The following is a 21,613-nucleotide window of genomic DNA, read 5'->3' as shown; positions in this document are numbered from 1 at the left end:
GTGATGCTCGTGTGCCCCTCGTTTTGGGCCTTCAGCCCCACGTACCTTTGGAACTCCCATGAAGGAGGGTGATTAGACTCGATCTGGTGGAGCGGAACAGAGCACACCTATGGCCTCTAGGACAGCTCCCTTTAAGGTTTTGTTTTGTTTTGTTTTGTTTGTGTTTGGAGGCCTGGCTAACTTCATGGCAGCTATAGACCAGGCCGCCCAAATGCCCATACGTCCCCTTTGAAAAGCGGGCACCGAGTCTCTCTCTCCTCAGTGACAGAGGCCAAGGAACACGGCCGCCCCCGAACCAGAGAGGAAATCGAGGTCAGCAAAGAAAGGCTCCGTTTGTTGTGCTATAAATGGGTGGCCCCTGGGCAGCTGACCACACGCCCGAATGTACCGGGAAAAAAGAGATTGTTTTCATGGGAACCTGGTGCAAAGCTGCGGGGAAGCTCTGCCAGCCTCAGCCGTGCCTGCCAGACCCCCCCGCCCCCGCCCCCCGGCCTCTGCCAGCCTGCAGAAGAGGGAGGAGCGATGGCCGTGGAGACCGTAGGCACGGATCTACCCGTCCCCGTTTCCGACCCCCCGGACTCAGGCACAGACCGTGCGCCTTGGAGAACATTCCTCCCCGTTTCCCACACAGCCTGGCAGACCAGTGAGCCAGCGCTGTCATTGATCGAGCCACTCAGTCCTTGGACCTTCCTGCTAAGCTGGGCTCTGTGGCAACGCTATTGCTGCCGCCGCCGAGGATTAGGCCGCTGGCTTTGCTCAGCTTGTCATCCATCTCCTTCCATGCGTGGAGGTCAGGCCGGGCCGGGCGGCCTGCAGGAAGAGGGCGGCGGCTGAGGGGAGGCGTGAGCTCAGACAGGCCAGCGTGCACCCAGAGGGTTAGGAGCGAGCATGAGTCCCAGGAAACCTGCTTCTTTTACTCCTTCCCTCTTCCCCTGCAATGGACCTACCTGGGCAGGATCAGAAAGCTGCTCTGAGAAATACTGACACACACACACACACACACACACACACACACACACCGTGAATTCACTTAAAAGCTTGGCCGGAGGCAAGATTGCCAGCATCTTTAAAAATCTCCGCATGCATGCCGAAACCGGTTTGGCTCAGTGGTAGAGCGTCGGCCTGCGGACTGAAAGGTCCCGGGTTCGATTCCGGTCAAGGGCATGTACCTTGGTTGCGGGCACATCCCTGGTAGGGGGTGTGCAAGAGGCAGCTGGTCGATGTTTCTCTCTCATCGACATTTCTAGCTCTCTATCTCTCTCCCTTCCTCTCTGTAAAAAATCAATAAAAATATATTTTAAAAAATAAAAATCTCTGCATGCAGTGCATTCAGCCGCCTAGGGAAAGAAGGAAAGAATCACTTCCTTGTGCTGAGTCAGAGCCTAGAGCCGTGGTCGGCAAACTGCGGCTAGCCAGCCACGTGCGGCTCTCTGGCCCCTTGAGGGTGGCTCTTCCACAAAGGACCACGGCCTGGGCGAGTCTATGTTGAAGAAGTGGCGTTAGAAGATGATGTTTCCGTTTATAAAAAACTGTGGCTCTCAAAAGAGATGTCAGCCGTTGTCCCGTTGATGTTTGGCTCTGGCGACGCATGCGTTTGCCGACCACTGGCCTAGACCTGCAGGTGAACAGCCCCACCTGAGTGGAGAGAACAGACCCCGGCCAACCAGTGTCCCCTGGGAGGCGATCGAGGGGGATGTGTTCCCTCTTTCTGAGATTAATTTCTGGGGGGGAAAATGCTTCTCCAGCAGCAGCCGTGCTCCCCCGTGGGTGCGGCTCTCCTCCCGGCCCTGGTCTGGGAATGGCGGCGGGATTGGGGCAGCCTGAGGGAGAGGGGCCTGCGTGTGCCGCCCGCCCTGCTCCCGGCACAGCCCGGCCAGTGGCCGTGTGATTGGACATTAAGTTCCCTGCGAGCCTCAGCCCGTGGGAGTCCTGCTCCGTTAAGAGCTAGTTTCATGAGGACCCGTCTCCGCCGCCGAGCGATGCAGAGCTGCTCACGGTGCGGGAAGCGGGGCCGCCAGGAGGAGCTCAGGGCCCCGCTCCACCCCCGGAGCCCCACAGTCTCCCGCCGGAACCTCGCCTCGTAATGACGTGCTCTCTCCCCGCCCCCTTGCTGTCCCCCCACAGGGCGCGGGCTGCACGGCCCTGGTGGTGGCCGTGGTGGCCCGGAAGCTGGAGCTCACCAAGGCGGAGAAGCACGTGCACAACTTCATGATGGACACGCAGCTCACCAAACGGGTAAAGCACCGCGCCCACGCCTGCCCGGTGGACGTGGCACCCACGTGGGAGCCGCGCGGGAAGGCGGTGGTCACGGGGTGCAGAGCAGGGTGACTCTTTGCAGCGCAGGCCAGAGGGAGCCCCAGGCCTCTGCGAACAGCCTCCACCCAACGGGCAAATGCCCGGCCCTCCCGGTCCCGTCTTCCGCTCCACGGCTGTGCGTGGTTCCGACAACCAAATCGCATTCCCAGCAGTTACATACAAAGCACACGGTGGTGCCACCCGCTCCCCGGCCTCGTGGTAATTGAATAAATCACCCAGTGTGAGGCAATGCTCAAATATTGTTGATGCTCAAATATTTTCATGAGCCTCATTAGGAAGGGCGGTCGAGAGCCTCACACACGAAATTGGAACTGTGTCTGCATCCAGGCCTTTTCCAGAATGTCATTAAAGACGATCAGCACTGTAGGGCTCACGTTCCCAAACCATGTCAGCGGCCAGCTCTACCCTCCCGGGCTTCCCGGCTGACGTTTCTCACTGTGCCCTGTGCGAGTGGCTCAGAAGGATGAACGGTGGGGATGTGCAGGAGCGGGGAGAGCACCGAGGCTGACACCCGCTGCCTGGTGAGGGAAGAAAAGGCCCATTTAGAAGAGACGGAAGCAGGCAGGCGGGAGCCGTGCATGTCAGGACGGCCCGGATGGAGCCTTCTGTAGCACTGCCGGCGGAACTGAAGTAAGGAGTCCCTACACAAGCTCCTCTTTCTTTCTTTCTTTCTTCTTTTAAAAAATATATTTCATTGATTTTTTTTTTTTTTTACAGAGAGGAATAGAGAGTTAGAAACATGGATGAGAGAGAAATATCGATCAGCTGTCTCCTGCACACCCCCTACTGGGGATGTGCCCGCAACCAAGGTACATGCCCTTGATCGGAATCAAACCCGGGACCTTTCAGTCTGCAGACCGACACTCTGTCCACTGAGCCAAACTGGTTTCGGCCAAGCTCCTCTCTCTGGGATGAGTGAGAAGCCAGACCCTCTGTGCAGTCTTGGCTGCCATAGCAAGTGCTTCTCCTGCAGGTCTAGAGTGGGTAAGAAGGCCCAACCAAATTTTGATTTTTAAAAAAAATAATTTTATTCATTTCAGAATGGAAGGAAGAGGGAGAGGGAGATAGAAACATCAAGGATGTGAGAGAATCATGGATCGGTGGCCTCCCGCAGGCCTCACCCTGGGAATGGAGCCTGCAACCCAGGCATGGGCCCTGGCCGGGAATTGAACCGTGACCTCCTGGTTCATCAGTTGACCCTCAGCCACCAAGCCATGCGAGCCGGGCTGATTTGGGTTTTTGAAAGGTAGAGGAAAATGCCAGTGACCAGTGTCGCAGCACAGTGGAGATGTGTTAGAAACAGAGACGAAGCGGGAGGGGAGAACAAAGGGAGGGGAGGGTGGCCGAGGATGAGCCAGCTCCCGGGGAAGGTAGGGGAGGGCTTGCTGCAGCCAGGGCCTCTCCGGTTTCTCGGCAGAATTATTTATGGTGCATGATTGTTTGGTCTTTGATTACATGTATCGGATTCTCTGAGAGCCTCCACAGATGTTAAAAGGAGAGGATACAGGCAACTATTATGATGTTGGTGACATACCAGTGGCTGGTACAGCAGGTCCTTGGATAAGGATGTTTTCTTATAATGTTGTTGTCATGTCATCGGGACATTATTATTGTTTATGCCAGGGGTCCTCAAACTTTTTAAAGTGGGGGCCAGATCACGGTCCCTCAGAGAGCTGGAGGGCCGGACTATATGAACTACTAATTCCTACTGTAACACCTCGGTTGCGCTCACTGCCCAAAAAACCTGGCGGGCCGCATCAGACTCCTCTGCGGGCCGCATGTGGCCCGTGGGCCGTAGTTTGAAGACCCCTGGTTTATGCTGAGGTAACACTGATTTTGGTGGTTTTTTTTTTTTTAAATATATTTTTTTGATTTCAGAGAGGAAGGAAGAGGGAGAGGGAGAGGGAGAGGGAGAGGGAGAGGGAGAGGGAGAGGGAGAGGGAGAGGGAGAGGGAGAGGGAGAGGGAGAGGGAGAGGGAGAGGGAGAGGGAGAGGGAGAGGGAGAGAGAGAGAAATCAATGATGAGGATCATTGATTGGCTGCCTCCTGCATGCTCCTTGCTGGGGATCGAGCCCACAACCCAGGCATGTGCCCTGACCAGGAATCAAACCGTGACCTCCTGGTTCATAGTTCAAATGCTCAACCACTGAGTCACTCCGGCCAAGCACATAGATTTTATTATACCTCATTTTGTCGCATTTCTAAGAACCTGTCAGCAATGCTGAGTGAGGGTTTACTGTCTATGGTACCTGGTGGGCCTGAGCTGTCCATTGTACAAAAGAGCACATAACTCATAACATCAAGATGGCAGGATGGTATCCAGGGGCAGGCCACCCGGGTCTCACCCACAGCCCCGGGACCCGGCTGCTCTCGCTCAGCCCGGTGACTGTCACACAAGCAGAAGCCAGGCCTGGCACTGAGCAAATCACAGAGGAGACGGGAACACCTCTATTCAAATCTATTGCATCTATTTCCCTAAAACTCTTGAGTGCAGGGGTCCCTGCCAAAGGGCTTTGCCTCTCAACCTCCCCGGAAGCTGAGACCTCAGTCTCTCTGCTCTGGTTCGCTTTTGGAAACCAAGGGTAGATGCTGTACGTCATGTTGTCCCGCTGGCCTCCATTTTTCACTCCGTATATCAGACCCTGGAGGAAAGTAAAGCCGAGGAACGCCAGCTCCCTCCCATGACGGGAACATAAACAGTTCTTCTGCAGCACAATGGCAAAGGAGATGAGGTGACGGTGGCTAATTCCAGTCTTTCAGAAACGATTCTCCACCCTCCTCCTGAGGTCAGCCCACTTCCCCCTTGAAAAGTAAGGCCTGAGACTCAAACCAGCAAATATCTATTGCTCATTCCTGAGCACAAGGCACCGTTCTAATCGAATAACGTCTCGCTTCTCTGAAAACTCTTCATCTGTTGCGATGTCCCTTCCATGTCCAGTATTTTTCCCCAGAGAACCGAGCGGCACAAACGCAATGGTCTGGCAGAGAGGTGTTTGCAAAGCCGGAGGGGCTGGGACTCCCAGCGGCTCCGGGATGACTTTTTTTTTTTTTTTCCCCCCCCTGATTCCAAGAATTACTCGTGGTCAGGTCTTTTCCAGGAAAAGACAGGCCGTCATTGCTGTTCCGGGCACAGAAAGTCTGGTTCGGGGACACTCGATTCGTGGCTGACAACTGGTTGGTCCCAAGAGTGAATTCCCACAATAGGTCTTCATCTCTTTAACATTCATCCTAGAATCGATGGAGCAGTCGTCAGGAATGCTGATTCTCCTCAGAAGGGGGCTGTACGTGCTGTTCCCCACAAGGCTTCTGTCCCCGACAGGGGTAGGACCGTAGTCATAGAAACAGCGTTTGAGCTGGGAGCATCCTAGGCACCTGCCTCTCCCGCCCAGTGAGGGCCAGGGTGGCCGGGCCATCAGGGCCAGCCGGGTGCTCGCTGGCCCTCGCCGGGGCTGCAGCTCGTGCCCAGGCCTGCGGGCAGCTCCCAGCCATCGCCTGGTGGATTTTCCAGAGCAGTCAGCTCCTTGGAACTCAGCGTGGTGGTTAGGGCTCTGGGCCTGCTGGAGAGAAAAGCCGGTGTACCTCTGAACTCGCTGGGCACCAGGTGACTAGCATATGGAAATAGCCACCACTCATTGCCATGCTGCTGTGGCAGCTTCAGACTCCAGCTCTGAACCACAGGAGTGCATCTCTTCTCACTCCCGCCCCGATTTCCTCCCATTTCATCAGCGCGACAACCCCATCCTGCAGCTCTGTCGCACTCGCATCCTCTCTTGACAGCTCCCGGCTGTATGTTTCTCTGCTGTTCCATTACAAACGGCACTCCGTCCCCACAAGATGACACGCTCCGAGAGGGCTTGCGTGTTATGGGGCTGTGCATCTTGGTGTTCTCACTTCCTAGGACAGTGTTCTTGGCAATGGTTTTGTGAAGGAAGGAATGAGAAAACGGAGTCTCGGAGAGACTTCGCAGCAGGTCCAAGGAGGAGACGGTGACTGCACCCGCTGGGGAGGCTTTCCGGAGAGCAAATAAGACACTGCAGACACGGAGTGTCTCGCGCGGAGAGCCTGGCACGCAGTGAGCGCTCGGCAAGCGTTGCCGTCGCTGCTACTTGCAAGGTCTTCTCTGGATGACTTCCTTGCTCAACCCCATTAGTCTTAACGCCCTTCCCGGAGCATGTGGGTCACGGAGCCCATCTGGCATCCATCAGCATGAAAGCATCCTTTTTTTTTTTTTTTTTTTTTGTGGAGAACCTCTGGAGAGAAAATGATCAGCTCGTAGGCTTATGGATTGGGAGAACAGAACAGCCCCCCTTCCACACACAAAGGTAAAATTATACCCCTTTCTGACCCCATCTGACCGTGGCCGGCCTTGCTCAGGTTCTCCCAGCGCCCTGACCCATCCCACCCCCGGGAGCACCTCTGGCCCTGGTGCCCCCGTCTCCCGGGAGAGCTCAGAGGGCACCCCGGCCCCATCCAGGGCTCAGTGAACCTCAGAAAGGCTCCGCTGCTCCCCATCCTAATGATGCTCCTCTGCCAGGTGCACTGAAGGGAGACCCTGGTCCCAGGAGCAGTTACGGTCACCCTGGGAGCGCCAGAGCGGTTAGAAGCCGGTTTCTTTTTCTCTCGCAGACATTGATCTCCCTAGCTTTGGGCCGGGCTGCTTGCCGGCAATTCCTCTCAGAGCCAGCACCAAAGCTCGCCGTTCGCGTCCGTTTCCCGAACACACACGGGGGCCTCCTGTGCAGACCCGTAACGGCGACGCGGCTGCCTCTCTCCGCCGTCCGGGCCGCGCTGCGAGTCTGGTCCCTCCCATTCGGGCTGGAGTTAAGTGTGGGACACGGACTCCCTGTCCTGTCATATTGCTACATGGAGGCCAAGATGATTAAAAAAAAACAAAACAAAAAAACCCTCTAATGTCCTTTCCCATTCCTTGGTCCTGGAAAACAGGAAATAATTTTGTTTGTGTAGAGAGAGAACATCTAGCCAGGTCTGTCTGCAGACCACATGAAAACCTGCTGCTCCTCTCAGGCCTGGCTCTTGTTTGGACTTTGCCATTTGCTAGCTGTGTGATGCTGGCCCTCAAGGCCTATCTCTGAAGCCATTTCCTTTCATTTATTTTATTTTTTGGAAATATGTTTTTATTGAGTCTTTTAGAGGTAACCAGGGCCAGCGGAGGCTTGTGCTGCCGGTAGTGGCAGCAGCAGAGGTGTGATGGGGCCATCGCCTTCCCCTGATCACCTGGTTGCTTCCCAGCCCTGAGGGCTCCCGGACTGTGAGAGGGGGAAGGCCATGCTGAGGGACCCCCCTCATGCACTGGGCTTCTAGTACTTAGATAAACAACAATTCCATGTGATCAATTTATTATTTCCCTAAATTAAAGGTAAATTCTTTCTTTGGAAAACGTTAGGTCTATGATCATATGGCTTCTCTTCTCAAAAAAAAAGATAATATTATTTGATTTTTAATAGTAGAAAGATGATGAATTTGATAGAAAATCTGAAGTATATAATGTGAATAGAGAAGGGGATAGACACATTAACACTGAGAGAATCATTGATCTGCTGCCTCCTGCACACCTTATCCTGGGGCTCAAACCCTTCACCAGAGTAGAAACCCTTCACCAATAGTAGAAAGATGATGAATTTGATAGAAAATCCAAAGTATATAATGTGAAAAGGAGAAGGGGATAGACACATTAACACTGAGAGAGAATCATTGATCTGCTGCCTCCTGCACACCCCATCCTGGGGCTCAAACCCTTCACCAGGGCATGTGCCCTGACCAGGAATCGAACTGGCGACCTCTTGGTTCCTGGGTCAACACTCAACCACTGTGCCCCACCTGCTGGGCCGGAGGGTTTCCTTTTCAATAGGGGTTTGGGCTGGATGGTAATGACTGATATCAGTTTGTGTGTGCAACACAAATCCATTTGGACTCGTTTGCCATTTAGAGCTTCATGGTCCGGGTCTGTGTCTCGGTTTCCTCATCTATAAAATGGGGACAGCATTCGTGCCTGCCTGCTGGGGTGGTTGTGAGGATTGACTGAGCTCACGCACAGGAGGCCCTCAGACCTGTGCCCGGTGCCCTATGGCCTCAGGCCATCAGCACCACCATCGTTGCCTCCTCCCGGCCTCCTCTCAACCTCAAAGAAAGGACTTCTTTCCCCTCGCGCAGGTATTTAAGCTTTGACTCCTCACCCGCTGACTGACTGCTGGAGCCAGAGTCCACCTGCAGGCTCTTCCAATGCCCACGTCCGTTCCACATGGACACGGAGACCGCTGTCAGAGGCCCAGGCACCGCTCCTCCTTAACTCCGTGGGCCGGGGGCTCTGCTGTCTCCTCAGGGCCAGGGCAGGCTTTTCCTGGGAGGCCCAGCCCCCAGGGGATCTGAGGAGACCGTGTGTCCAATGGCCTCTTCCTACAGAACTGCTCTGTGCAGAGAGAAGGGGCTCCCTTCTCTGGGCCTGGACAGAACCCCAGAGACCACCCCTCTCCCACAACCCCCCCCCCCCTCACCTGGACACTCACTCTCCAGCTTATACTCCCCACGGCCCGCTTCCTTCCGAGCAAGAAAGGACCAAAGTTGGGCGATGAAGTCACTAAAACGGTTGTCACAGCGGATTTTTCCTAAACGAAAAGAAGCCATATTTATGTCACGGAGACGCTTCTGAGAAGGCGTAGCTGTTCTTTTAAGAGCATCGCTTCTGCGCCAATGAAAAATGGAATCCGGCCTCCGAGATAAATTCTTAAAACTCACACACACAGAACTTCTCAAAACAACGCTCCCCAGGCCTCCCCACCCGGCCCATCTGTTGATGTCAGTCTACAGGGGCGAGCCTGGACCTGCCAGGTTTATTAAAACCCTTTCTGGCTAGTGACCTGATTGCTCCCAGGCTGGCCGGCCCAGCCCGGGCCCCGGGCCCGCGGGCCCGTGTCCATGTGCGTGGCTGTCAGACACGGGAACGGTGAACCAGAGATCTGTTGAGCTCGTGCTCCCTAAGAGATGTTTCCTCCTGCTCTTGTTCCTCGTGGCTGACGGTGTCTGTGTTTGCACCAAAACATCTGGACACCATTGACCTGTCTCGGCTCAGTCTCAGGCCGGGTGACATCCGTGGTTTCCACGTCAGTCGATGACAGCATCGCATGTTGAAACGTGTGATTGCCGTGCAAGGAGCCAGGGAAGGGGAAGAGCCGGCTCTGTTGTCACACCTAAACATCTTCACCCGTTTCCAGACGCTGCTGTCAATTTGTTCCGTTTCATGCCGATTAGGGCTCCCTGTAAAATTGCGGGGTAAATGTTTCTGGCCATTTGGGGAGAGGAAGCCACGGGTTTGCTGGCACCGAGGGCTCCATGTGGTGGGAAAGGCTTTTCCTCAAAGGCCCTCAAACATCTCCCGCTGATAGGAACTCTGTTTACTCTCCGATCGCAAGCAATGCACCATGGGAGTCTCCGTTCTGGAACTCGGCGTGCGAGAGCGGCAGCGGCGGGTGTATATTTATCTGTTCAAAAAGTGCCCCGGGCCCCCAGGTCTTGTTAACACAGCTTGTCTAAATATAGCACCAGCAGCAGCAGTCGGAGGCAGCCCCGAAGTAATTAAGAAAGAGCAAGAAACAACCCCCGCCCCCCGCCCCACTCCCAGGCTCCAGCGTACTGCATCCAGCCCAGGATTAGCGAGAGATGAATGTTAATCACCTATCCTAAGAGGTCATGATTTGATTAAGGAGCTGGATCATTGCAAAGCCGTTTCCCTCCAGGATAGAGGATATCAACACACAGGAAAACGGCGGATGGGAGATGAGGGACATGAGCCCGGGAGCAACCCGCTTTATCTGCTTCTCCTTTAGATCAAGAACGCCGCGGCCAACGTGCTCCGGGAGACATGGCTCATCTACAAGCACACCAAGCTGCTCAAGAAGATCGACCACGCCAAGGTCCGGAAGCACCAGCGGAAGTTCCTGCAGGCCATCCACCAGTGAGTGTGGGGGGAGGCTGGGCTGTCGGGCGGCCAGAGTAGAGGCAGTGGGGGCCCCCCAGCTCGGTCGGTCCCTCCTTGTATGCTCAGAGGACAGGAGAAACCCATTCTGTCCCACTCCGTGTGCCCTGGGGGCGGTCACTGGGACCTAGGCCGGTCTGTGTACTCACTGGGTGCACCTGCCGCTGCCAGGCATTGGGCAGGCTGCCATGGGAGGTGAAAATTAGAGCAAGAGGCTCTGGGGGTTCTCACAGTTCACACACATACACACCCACACACACCACTTTGCAAGTCAAAGCAGATCAAACTGTGGTCAGTGCTTCCTATAAGAGACATATATATATATATTTTTTAAATATATTTTATCGATTTTTCACAGAGAGGAAGGGAGAGGAATAGAGAGCTAGAAACATCGGTGAGAGAGAAACATCGACGAGCTGCCTCCTGCACACCCCCTACCGGGGATGTGCCCGCAACCAAGGTACATGCCCTTGACCGGAATCGAACCCGGGACCTTTCAGTCCGCAGGCCGACGCTCTATCCACTGAGCCAAACCGGTTTCGGCGAGACGTACGTTTTTTTTAAGCATAGTGATAAAATAGAGGATGAAAACAGTTATTCTGACCTAGAAGCTCTGGGGAAACCCTGAAAGGCCTAGCGTGGGGCGTTCCAGGCGGAAGGCAGAGCCTGGACCCGGGGTGGGGAACCCGGCCCTCGGGCCACAGAAGGCCAGGGAAATCACTTGGTCTGGCCCTGCCACGGCACGAGGGGTGCGTTGATGAAATGTTTGACCAAATAGAGGCAGGCTAGTTTTTCAGTGGATCGTTTTGTGTGGCCCAAGAATGATGTTATAAACATCCAAATGGCTCCTGGCGGAAAAAAAACAAAAACAAAAACAAAAAAACGGTTCTCCACGGCTGGATAGACAGACAGAGGCATCGATGCCAGAAAATGGCCTGGGCGTAGTGAGAAGCCAGCCGAGAGGCAGGCATGCATGCAGACAAGAATCTGCTCTCTGGGGGCCTGACAAGCCCTCGGTTCTGGTCAGCTGTCCCCCCCTGTGCGAGGCCCCCGTGCTGGGTTCCAACACCAGACGAGCGGCTGGGGCAGTGGGCCCGCCTGTGGGGTAACCCTTCACGTGCTCCTGAAGACCGTGGCCCTTCCCGCTCTTTCCCGCACGCAGGCTGCGGAGCGTCAAGATGGAGCAGAGGAAGCTGAGCGACCAAGCCAACACCCTGGTGGACCTTTCCAAGGTGAGTGGCAAACTCTGAAGCCGTCCCTAACGCGCTCTCGGACGCTGGCGTGTAGCCTCCCCCGGCGTGCCGGGCGTCCGCACCGCGGAGCGCAGGACAAGGGAGGCACCGAGCCGCGAGGCCTCCTCCGGTGAGAACCCGCCCAGGGCCAAGCCCTTGGCATCTGCAGTCTCCTCGGGCGTCTCCGTGCCTTTTAAAACCTGGCATTTGTTTCTGACGTTCCATCTGCCTCGGCTTGGAATTAATTAGCCGGCCTCTCCCTCTCTGCAGTGCGCGGCTTTCTTAGCTGTGCCCTGAGGGCTCCTGAGAGGAGCTCGGGTTTGCACGGGGCAAAGCACACCGAGGAGAGCTGACGGGCTGTGATGGCCACAGCCCTGCCGAGGTCCCCCGGGAAAATCCTCCAGTTTGCTGGGATCGTCGGACAGGCGTGTTCGTGTATCCTGCGGTCCATCCAGCCCAGCTTTGCTCGCCCCACGTCGGGGGTGGGGTGCATTTCTTTCTTTTTTTTTTTCCCCCCCTCATTTTTTTAAAATTAAGGTATTATATGTGTACCTTCCTTACCAATCCTCACCCACCCCCACTCCCATACATGCCCTCCCTCCCCAGAGTTTTTCGTCCGTTGGTTATGTGTATATGCATGCATACAAGTTGGGATAAATTTCTCTGCTTCCCAAGAGGCAAATGGCCTATGAGGACTACTAAGATGCTAAAAAAAAAGAGACCCGCCCTTGAGGACCCAGGGGCTAGAAGCGTTTCTGGCCCTGAACCGCTGTGAATACTGTAAAGAAACTCGCTCCTCCTGCCAGTCACTGGTGCGGCTGAGTCCAGGCGCCACTGAGCAGAGGGCCTCCCCACCTCCGTTCCCCCCCCCCCCAATCCTCCATCCCCCATCCCTCCCGCCCCTCGCAGGCCCTCTCTCTGATTCCTGACAGAAATTATATATCAAGTGGGCAGCCCGGGGCCAGCCTCGCAGGCGATGCCCGCAGATGTCAATCACCATAATGGCACGTGCTCCCCGGGCAGCGGGAGAGACCCCCCCCCCCGCCCCCCCCCCCCCCGGCAGATTTAACGCCCTTTGAAAGGAGGGTGCGATCAGAGAAACGGCAGGCGGCGCTGCAACACGTGCAGGAGCCTTGTTCAGAGAAGGGATCCAGCCGGAGAGAGGGCCGCCCAAGCCCCCGGGGAGCAGGGGGGGGGGGGCGGGGCGGGGCTCCCGCCGGGGAACGCGTGGCTTGTGCAGGGAGAAGCCCCAGGCCCGCGTGCCTCCGGAGGGTGCAGAGGAGGGGAGCGGGGCTCCCGAGAGCCTGGAGGACGGGGCGTGCGGAGGGAGGGAGGGAGGGAGCTCCCTGGGGACCTGGGGGTGTCCCGTACCAGACACCCGCTGGGAGCTGGGACTCAGTTCTCGAATGGAGGCTTTTGTCATCAAGATACAATGAAGGCTCGTTGCAGGCAGAACCTCAAGGCAGGCAGGTGGTGGGACGGGAGGAAGGAGCTCACTGCGGCCCACCGGGGAAAGTCCTTCGACTCCTGCTCCCTCCTGCCCACGTGCCCGCGTCAGTTCCCTCTGCTGTCCTCCCCGCCCCTCGCCCCCGGCCGCTCTCTCTGCCCCCGGCTCCCCCGCGGACCGCGGCAGGCCCCTGACAGGAGTCAGTCTTCTGGTTCTGGCCACAGGCAAAGGCAGCGGCTGCCTGTGGATCTCCGGGCGAACCTCTCCCGGAGAGGAGAGGACTGGCTGGCTGGGCCCTGTGTCCACCCTGGGCCCCATCCGCTGTGGCCAGGAAGAGGCTCTCGTGGGGCCTAGCAGGGCTTGGGGCCGCCCTGGGGGATGCAGGAATGGCCCGACATCGGGCCCCAGGATATTTCCTCCAGAAGCAGCCATGCTTCCTGCCTCACCGCTCACCTGGGAGGAGTTCTCCCGGGACCACCAGGCAAATGGGGCTTTTCCAGCTGCTTCTCCGCAGCGCCACCGCAGCCTCTCACGGAGGCGGGGCCGGCGCAGACAGACGGGTGAAGCCAGAACTCGGTAAACTGGAAAGAGGCTCCTGTGCGTGGGGTGGGGGAGTGACCGTGACCAATCTGGAAGTGAGCTACCTGGAAGGAAGGGGAGGGAAGAGAGGGCCGAGGGGGACGGCTGCAGGGCAGGCGCCCTGTGAGGCCTGGAGAGGAGAATGTGGCGGCCATCCAGGCCGTGTCTTTTCTCCAGGGGACCCCCCACCCCCAGGTCCTGGCAGAGCTCGGTATGTCTCCCATCCGTCCACCTTCCCTGGCCTCCAGGCACCAGGCAGCACACAGGGGAGAGGATGGTGCTGTGTTCTCGCCCTTTCCTCTCTGTGCTTCTCCTCCCTCCCAGCTGCCCAGTGCCCAGTGCCCAGCCCTGCCCTTTGGTCCCCTCCCCCCTCCCCCCAGCTGAGGAGTGTCAGGTGGCTGTGGTGTTGAATGCAGGAGGGCAGGGCTGGGGGGCCTTGGGCTCCTTGCTACCTTCCAGTCCCTCAGCTGGGACGTGAAAATAATTCCTGACCTCGGAGGCGTAGTGATCAGATGAGAAGACTGTAAACTCTCCTAGTAAAGGGTTTGCGAACGGTAGTTCTGATGGGGAACATAAATGAGGAACCCAAGATCCAAAGGAGCAAAGCAACCGGCTCTCCCACAGTCAGGCAGTAGGTGCCGGGCAGCGCCGGGGCCGCCTTATCGGGGTGCCCTGCGGCCCGGCTCATCGGGGTGCCCTGCAGCCTGGCTCATCGGGGTGCCCTGCGGCCCGGCTCATCGGGGTGCCCTCTGGCCCGGCTCATCGGGGTGCCCTGCGGCCCGGCTCATCGGGGTGCCCTGTGGCCCGGCTCATCGGGGTGCCCTCTGGCCCCGCTCATCGGGGTGCCCTGCGGCCCAGCTCATCGGGGCGCCCTCTGGGCCAGCTCATCGGGGCGCCCTGCGGCCCGGCTCATCGGGGCGCCCTGCGGCCCGGCTCATCGGGGTGCCCTCTGGCCCGGCTCATCGGGGCGCCCTGCGGCCGGGCTCTTCGGGGTGCCCTGCGGCCCGGCTCATCGGGGTGCCCTGCGGCCCGGCTCATCGGGGTGCCCTGCGGCCCGGCTCATCGGGGCGCCCTCTGGGCCGGCTCATCGGGGCACCCAGCGATCAGATGTGTCTGTGGTTTTGCACCTTCCGGGAAGGCGAGCCCCTGAGGAGGTGCTTTGCTGCTAGTGATGGGTCAAGCGGTCATTCTGGCCATTCCACCGTCAGGGCCAATTTGCATATTACCCTTTCATTATTTGGATATGCATCCCCTTTGTGACAGCAGGGCGGGGAACCCAGCGTTCCCCTCGAGTCTCCGTGTCTCCCGGAAAGTTCTCTGCCGCTGCCGTGGCCACGCCAGGCGTGGCCGGGTGGGAGCTACTCCCGTTGGGATCTGGAGGCGTCCGTCCTCCGCATTCGCCCCTGCAGAGTGCTCCGTGCTGACCTGCCGCCTCCTGTCTCTCGTCCCCCCGCCCCCCGCCCCCCAGATGCAGAACGTCATGTACGACCTGATCACCGAGCTCAACGACCGGAGCGAGGACCTGGAGAAGCAGATCGGGAGCCTGGAGTCCAAGCTGGAGCACCTGGCCGCCAGCTTCAACTCGCTGCCCGCCCTCCTCGCGGACACGCTGCGCCAGCAGCAGCAGCAGCTGCTCTCCGCCATCCTGGAGGCCCGGGGCGTCAGCGTGGCCGTGGGCACCGCCCGCACCCCGCTCTCCGACAGCCCCATCGGGGTCAGCTCCACCTCCTTCCCCACCCCGTACACGAGCTCCAGCAGTTGCTAAATAAACCGCCCCGCCCCGGAAACACTGCCCATAGGTCTTACGAGGCAAGCAGACTCTCTCCTGGCCCCCTCGGCCGTCCAGGAGCACGGGGACCGGGGGATGCCAAGAGGAGCGGCCGAGCTACGTGACTAACTCATGCTCATCCGGCGTGCTTGGTTCGAGATGCCTTGAAACCAGAAATCTAATCTCTGTTTAGGTGCCTCTACTTGGAAGCAGGAAGCTGAGCTGACAGGAAGCGACACCTCTGGCAGGGCCCTGGCCGCAGAGCTGGTGGAGAACAGAAATCCACGCCCGATCTCAGGTGTTCACGGCGGGAGTGGGCCAGTCCCGTGCCCCGAGGCGGCCGGCCGACCGGGGACGCCCAGGAGAGGGTCCCGCTGCGGGAAAGGGCGTGCGAGGCTCGGGGAGGGGGCTCCTCGCCGCTGGGGTCCTCGGGCACACCTCTCTCTTTTCCTTTTGTCCGAGGAAGCCGCTGGGTGGCATAAGGAAAAGAGAGGTGCCTACGACTTGCCAACACAGTCATTCTTCCCGCCTATAGCTTATACAATCAGAAAGCCCAATGGAGATGGAAAAAGAAAAAGAAAGAAAACAAAACAAAAATACCCAGGAAAAGAAAAAGCCAGATTTTCCATCCAGTATCAATACCCATAGAAACCTGTGTGTTTGCAAAAGCGTGCACACATACACACACACACACACACACTCACACACACACACACACACACACCATTCAACCCAGGTATTTTCTTGTTTGAACTTGACCCAGATGGAAAGGGGGCCTGGTCCCTGCCCCTGCACACAGGAGGCACTCTCTCCATGTGTGTGGAGTGGGTCTGGGTCCCGGGGCGGGTGCGTTCTGTTCAGGGAGCTTGCTGGCGTTGGCCATGCGCTGAGCTTCCCCGAAGAGGCAGGTCCCTTCAGACACGGCCCAGGTTGCTTGTTCCTGGAAGCGCACCAGTTGCTGGGTCGGAGGTGATTGCCAAAGCTTTGCAGAGTTTCTTTCTTAGATCCAAATGAGTCCTGTCCCTGTGGAGCACGTGACAAGGGGTGTGCACGTGGGGGGCTGGGGGCTGGGGTCCACACGGTGACACCTGAGTGAATAGATGTATTGTCTGGGGATTCGCTCCATGAGGTTTAGGCTAAGACGGGTCTCCAGGTCCAGGTGTTAGAAGTACCAAGGGGTCCAGCGCCCCAGGGGGTCCCTTCTACTGGACCTGAAATCTCCTCCACATGAAATGTTATGAGAATGAAAGGAGCCCTTAGGGAGCCTTGTGGGTCAAGTGAGATGACATGGGTTTGTCAGGAGCCCGTCGTGAACTAGTCTAAGATCTCGCCAGCTCCAAGGGACTCCAGAAACATCACCGTCCAGGGTAGGGACAGGCACTGTGAGGAGGGGGCCGGCGGGGAGCAAAGTCCTCCCAGGGCTCCGCGACCACATGTGTCACGTGGAAGCCGTCATGCATGACCCTCATCACGCTCTCACTCTGAGGTCTCTGACGTCTGCTTGTGGGGAGCTGTGCGGCGCTGCATGGAGCATTTCATCTGTTTGGGGTCACACAAAAGGGTGTCCTGGAGATGGTGGCCCTGCTGGCCTTCGCTTTGCGCTGGCCTGGCCTCCCAAGGACAAGGGGACCAGTAAAAGGTAGATGACTCTAGAACTAAGGCCACTCTTTTTTGTTTTTTAATCCTCACCTGAGGATATGTTTTTATTGATTTTTAGAGAGAAAGGAAGTGAGAGAGAGAGGCATTGATCAGTTGACTCCCGTATGAGCCTGGATCGGGATTGAGCCCACAACCTTTTGGATGTCCGGGATGACACTCCAGTTCACTGGCAGGGCAAACTAAGGCCGCTCTTGCTAAATGTGTTTTTTAACCTATTTTAATTGGTGTTGCTGTTCCTTCACTGGTCTCCTGTTTATTCTGATAATCCATTGGAACATTTTCACTGGTGGTTTTGCACAGCCCAGATGCCACCCTTGCTGTTGGCTTTTTATGTTTTAACTCTTGACTCTCTGGAAGACTTCTCTCCGTTTTTGTGTCCCAAGAATGGTGCCCCTGCTTTCAGAGACGGTTCTGCTGAACAGATAAGCCAAACGTGTGAACAGATGAAATGCCCATGCAGTCTCTTTAAAGCGTCGATTCCATCTCACGAAGTGAAGACCACGGACAGGTCACGCTGAGGGTGCCACCTCTGATCGCTGAACCGACAGCCCTCACCTCTTCACTCCTATTCACCCTTTCCACTCTGCTCAACGCTGGGGTGTGTGTGTTTGTGTGTGTGTGTGCGCACGCGCCCACACATGCACACAAATAGCAATTTATTATTCATTCCAAATAAATGATGTACAAGATTCCACTGCCATTCCCCCCACCCCAAAAGTAGGCACAGACTATGATTGACCCATCCTAGTCTGTGGATGAATCTTCTAGAATCCATCATGAATGTTGTACACTCAGTGAAGCGCTGAAGACCAAGCTAGCAACCCTAGTCCAGGGTGTGGTTGGAGCTCTTCCAGTAGCCGCAGCCACTGGCATTCTAGAAACACATGGGTGTTTGGAGCATGCCTGGACCTATTGGTAGTGCAATCGCTATGTATGGGTTTTATTGTTGGCAAAAGAATATTTAATATCCCCCCCACCCCCCCCAAAAAGGTGATCAAATCTGCATGTGGTAAACGGAAGGCTGCTTCTCTGTGCTGTAATTCAGCTTTATGTGGGAAGTTACCCGTTCTCCTGCAAGTACAATCAACCCTCGATGACTTAGGTGTGGATGATCCTGGGTAGGTTACCCAGGAGTTCCTCCTACGGCCAGTCCTTTGGCTGATCCCACTGTGCTCCAGCATCACAGTCAGAGGGGGAAAGAGGGCAGGCGGACTCTCATGCCACGCCCTCTGGTTCCTTATTTCAAAGTTGGATGGTCGAGGAGGTTTAATTAAGAATTGGCTCTGGGTAAAAACTGCATTCCGATAACCCCCAATGCTGAGCTGGTTGAGTGCTGTCCACTCCTGGAAGGCTGACCCAGTGCAGAGTCCCCACAATAGCCCTCGTGATGACTTGGTGACAGGTCAGAGTACCCTAATGTTCCCTAAAATATCTAGACACTTGAAAAAAAAAAAAACAGGGCCACCCCCCTCCCCATCGCTTAAGCCATATTATAGCCCCACGTACTGTAACGTCAGGGAAGTACTGTGATACTTAGAGACCACGGATCTCAGTGGAACTTCAGGATAGAGCATCCGTTGGCAAATCATATCAGATGAGGAGTTCGCTCCTCCTTAGATTGAAGTCCAACTAGAAATCACCTTTGGCTCAAAGGCCACATGAGTCATCATGAATGAATGGTCATAAGGTATCTATAAACTGCTCTTGCAATCCTTATACTATGTAACTTCATGAGTTCATATCTCTAAAAATGCTTAACCCGAGTGAGCAAGAGGCATAAGGCCCTGAGTCACCACACACTGGTGACCTCAGCAAGGACCAGTGGTGTCACAGCGATCACATAACTTAGGAAGTGGAGGAAGTGTAGGTGCAAGTAAATCCCAAAGTGCCAAGCAGCTGCAAGCTACTGTTTATTTAAGGATAAGAAAGAACCGAGTGAGAAAATGATGACTTTCCTATATTTAAGGAACACCCCCCGCCCTTAGATTTCAGTCATTTCCTTGTAAACAAGTGATCCTGGAAAAGAAGAAAACTAGAGATTCCGAATCAGAATAGAATTCCAACACTGGATCCCCCATCTTCAGCCAATTAATATAACCATATCATACCTCAGTTTACCTGTACTTAAAATGAAGATTCTAGTTAATGTTATTAAGTACCAGGTATTCAATCGATTTTTAAAAAAATAGAATCACTAGTGCCATCAACAGCAAGCCAGACCAAATCTCTCTGGTCCACACTTTGATGTTACATCTAAAGGCAACCAGTAGTTACCAAAAAGTCATTATCCACAAGGCAGGGAGGGACAGAAGGGGAGCACCCAGCTCCAGGACCTCTCTGCTCTTCAGAGCGCACCCCGACAAACAGGGGGCCCCAATTAAGAGGCAGTGTTGCACCACCATCACAGCACCATCCCCACTGGGACACAATGAGAGCCTTGCACTACCAGTAGGTTACCACTCCTTGTAAGTTACTGCTTTTCAATCCCAAACTACGTCCCCTGTTCTGTCCAGTCTTTCCACTTCCCTGGAAGTTGCTGGGAAGCAGACGAAGGATGGTGAGTGGTGGTGGTTTTTTGCCTGCAGTCCCTATGGACTCCGCTGCATCCGGTTTCAGGACCTTAGACAGCTCCCTGGTGGTCTCCCGGTAGGTGGTAGGCCCTTCCCTCCCTCCCCCTGCAGCCAGACAGCTTGAGGACGCTCTGGACAGTCTCCCTTCTCTACTGCCACCAAAGTAATCATGGGAACGCGGCTGCTGGTCCCCCTACGAAAGGAATGTTCCCGGAGAGCGATAGCCACGGTCCGCCTCTGGCATAGAACACAGGGGAGCGCTCTTCGTCCGGAGGGCTTGTGTGCCAGGTTGTGCCAATAGGAATTCACATTCAACTCCTGTCAGACACGTGAGATGTAGCTATGTAACTGGCATAGGCCGGAGCGTGTTGAAAAGTATTCAGTGCAATGGTATCTTCTTCTGTAGACTAGGGGAGAATAACTGTGATCTTTCTTTCCTTACACCATTACTGGAAGCGCCCACACATGAACTGGAGTTCCCTCTGGACAAAAACCATTATCCAATCTTCAACGTATGACCTCCAATCTAGGTGCCACGTGCCCCGAGACACGGATGGACACGCCCGAGAGTCCCATTCCGGGAGCTGTCCTCTCGGACCCGGCCCGTGTGTTGAAACAAACAAAAGAGATGTTTGGGACCAACCACGCGGATGATGGAGGAAAAGCACAAAATTTAATCTCAACCTGAAGTGAGGATCCCAAAGAGATGCTGGATGTATAGCCAAAAAAACACACACACAAAAATGGATGACAAATCAAATATGAATCTGATTGGAACAGCCCACGTCCAGATTCACAGGAGGACAGGGAATAAAGGACATCCTCTAACCGTGTCACATGATTTCAGTGTTTAAATCTCAACCGAGACCGACACGCCTTCACCGGACACCGCGTCTCACGGCCCGGCACCTCGGTTCTGGCCCCAGACCCTCCTTGCGCACCGGCCGGGAGCGAGCGACAGAAGAGAATGACCGGATGTTCGTGGAGCCGACCTTTCCAATGGCAAACTCAGAGACCGGAGTGTTTATATCCAGAATCAGATGAGCTTCGATACGAATTTGCATCTTGCCTCTCTGTACTGCTTGCTATTTTTTAACGATAGGAGAAAGCATATCCGTTTATTTTAAATATGAAATATATTGCTATATTACAAAATATATTGTAACTTTCCATTAACCTTTTGTATCAAACTTAGTCTCCGGCAGGCCCCGTGCGGGCCTGCACCCCCCATGACTGTTTCTGAGTACACATCACTGCGAGGGACGGCCCGAGCCCCCGAGCGAGGTCCTCCGCCTACAGAACGGCCACAGTCCCACTCTCTGAGGCCTGACTGTTGGAAACCGGAGAGCATTATTGCAGGCTTAGACGAGTAATCCTACCCTAAAGTCTATCAAGCCATTCCAGAAGAGATTTTTAAAAAGCCATTACTCCGTTAGCAGCTCTTCCGGGGCGTCCCCTTTGGCCGTGTCGGAATCGGGCACCGGGAAGAGTTGTGTTCTCCTGTGACACGAGAGACTCACAATCCTAGGCACTATGGGGCGGGGGGTGTTCTCGATGTCAGAGTGAAAGCTGGATGGGAGTCCCGCCTCCACGGGGCTCCCTCTGAGCCCCGTGTGCAGATGTGCTTTCCTGAGCGGGGGCACCTTTGGAGGGAGCGAGGTCCCCACTGTTTATCCACAAGGTGGGGGGAGAGGGAGGGGGTGGGACCTGCAGATCAGCAAGGAGCCAGGCTCCCTCCAGCCGGGAGGGAAGAGAGTTCGATCCAGGTGTTTTCCTTTCTGGGAAAAATTGGGGGGAAGTCTGTACGTAAGCCACTACGAAGCCCCTTGCCCTCCTCCTCTGACATGGCAGTTGAGACACAGAGACTTTCTCACTTCCCTCCTTTGAAGGACGGGGGCACTCGATGGAAATACGCTGTGTGGGTGGCAGAAGGAAGGTTTCCCGGAAGCCTGGGCCTCTCCCCACGGAGGACCTTACTGGTTAGCATCCCTTTGGGATGACCTGGCCGACCAAGCGGCGTCAGGGCAGACTCACCTGGGGGTGCTTCCCGCT

The 21,613-nt window shown here is 55.9% G+C and overlaps 1 protein-coding gene across 6 annotated transcripts in view; it reads left to right on the top strand.

Moving 5' to 3' along the window:
- The window catches only part of KCNN3 (potassium calcium-activated channel subfamily N member 3), a 112,573-nt gene extending 94,124 nt beyond the window's left edge, over nucleotides 1–18,449 (top strand). For all 6 annotated transcript variants that reach the window (XM_084866766.1, XM_084866765.1, XM_084866768.1 and 3 more), the window contains 4 exons: nucleotides 2,125–2,235; nucleotides 10,158–10,285; nucleotides 11,469–11,538; nucleotides 15,033–18,449. In XM_084866766.1, the coding sequence (XP_084722892.1) occupies nucleotides 2,125–2,235; nucleotides 10,158–10,285; nucleotides 11,469–11,538; nucleotides 15,033–15,329 (606 nt within the window). In that variant the 3' untranslated portion in view covers nucleotides 15,330–18,449. The remainder of the gene's footprint in view (nucleotides 1–2,124; nucleotides 2,236–10,157; nucleotides 10,286–11,468; nucleotides 11,539–15,032) is intronic.
- The last annotated feature ends 3,164 nt before the right edge of the window (nucleotides 18,450–21,613 follow it).

This window comes from Pipistrellus hanaki (assembly GCF_964339955.1).
Source record: "Pipistrellus hanaki genome assembly, chromosome: 18".
In the NCBI taxonomy this organism is placed as follows: domain Eukaryota; kingdom Metazoa; phylum Chordata; class Mammalia; order Chiroptera; family Vespertilionidae; genus Pipistrellus; species Pipistrellus hanaki.
Note: the sequence above shows the minus strand (reverse complement) of the source record. Positions and strands in the feature narration are given on the sequence as shown.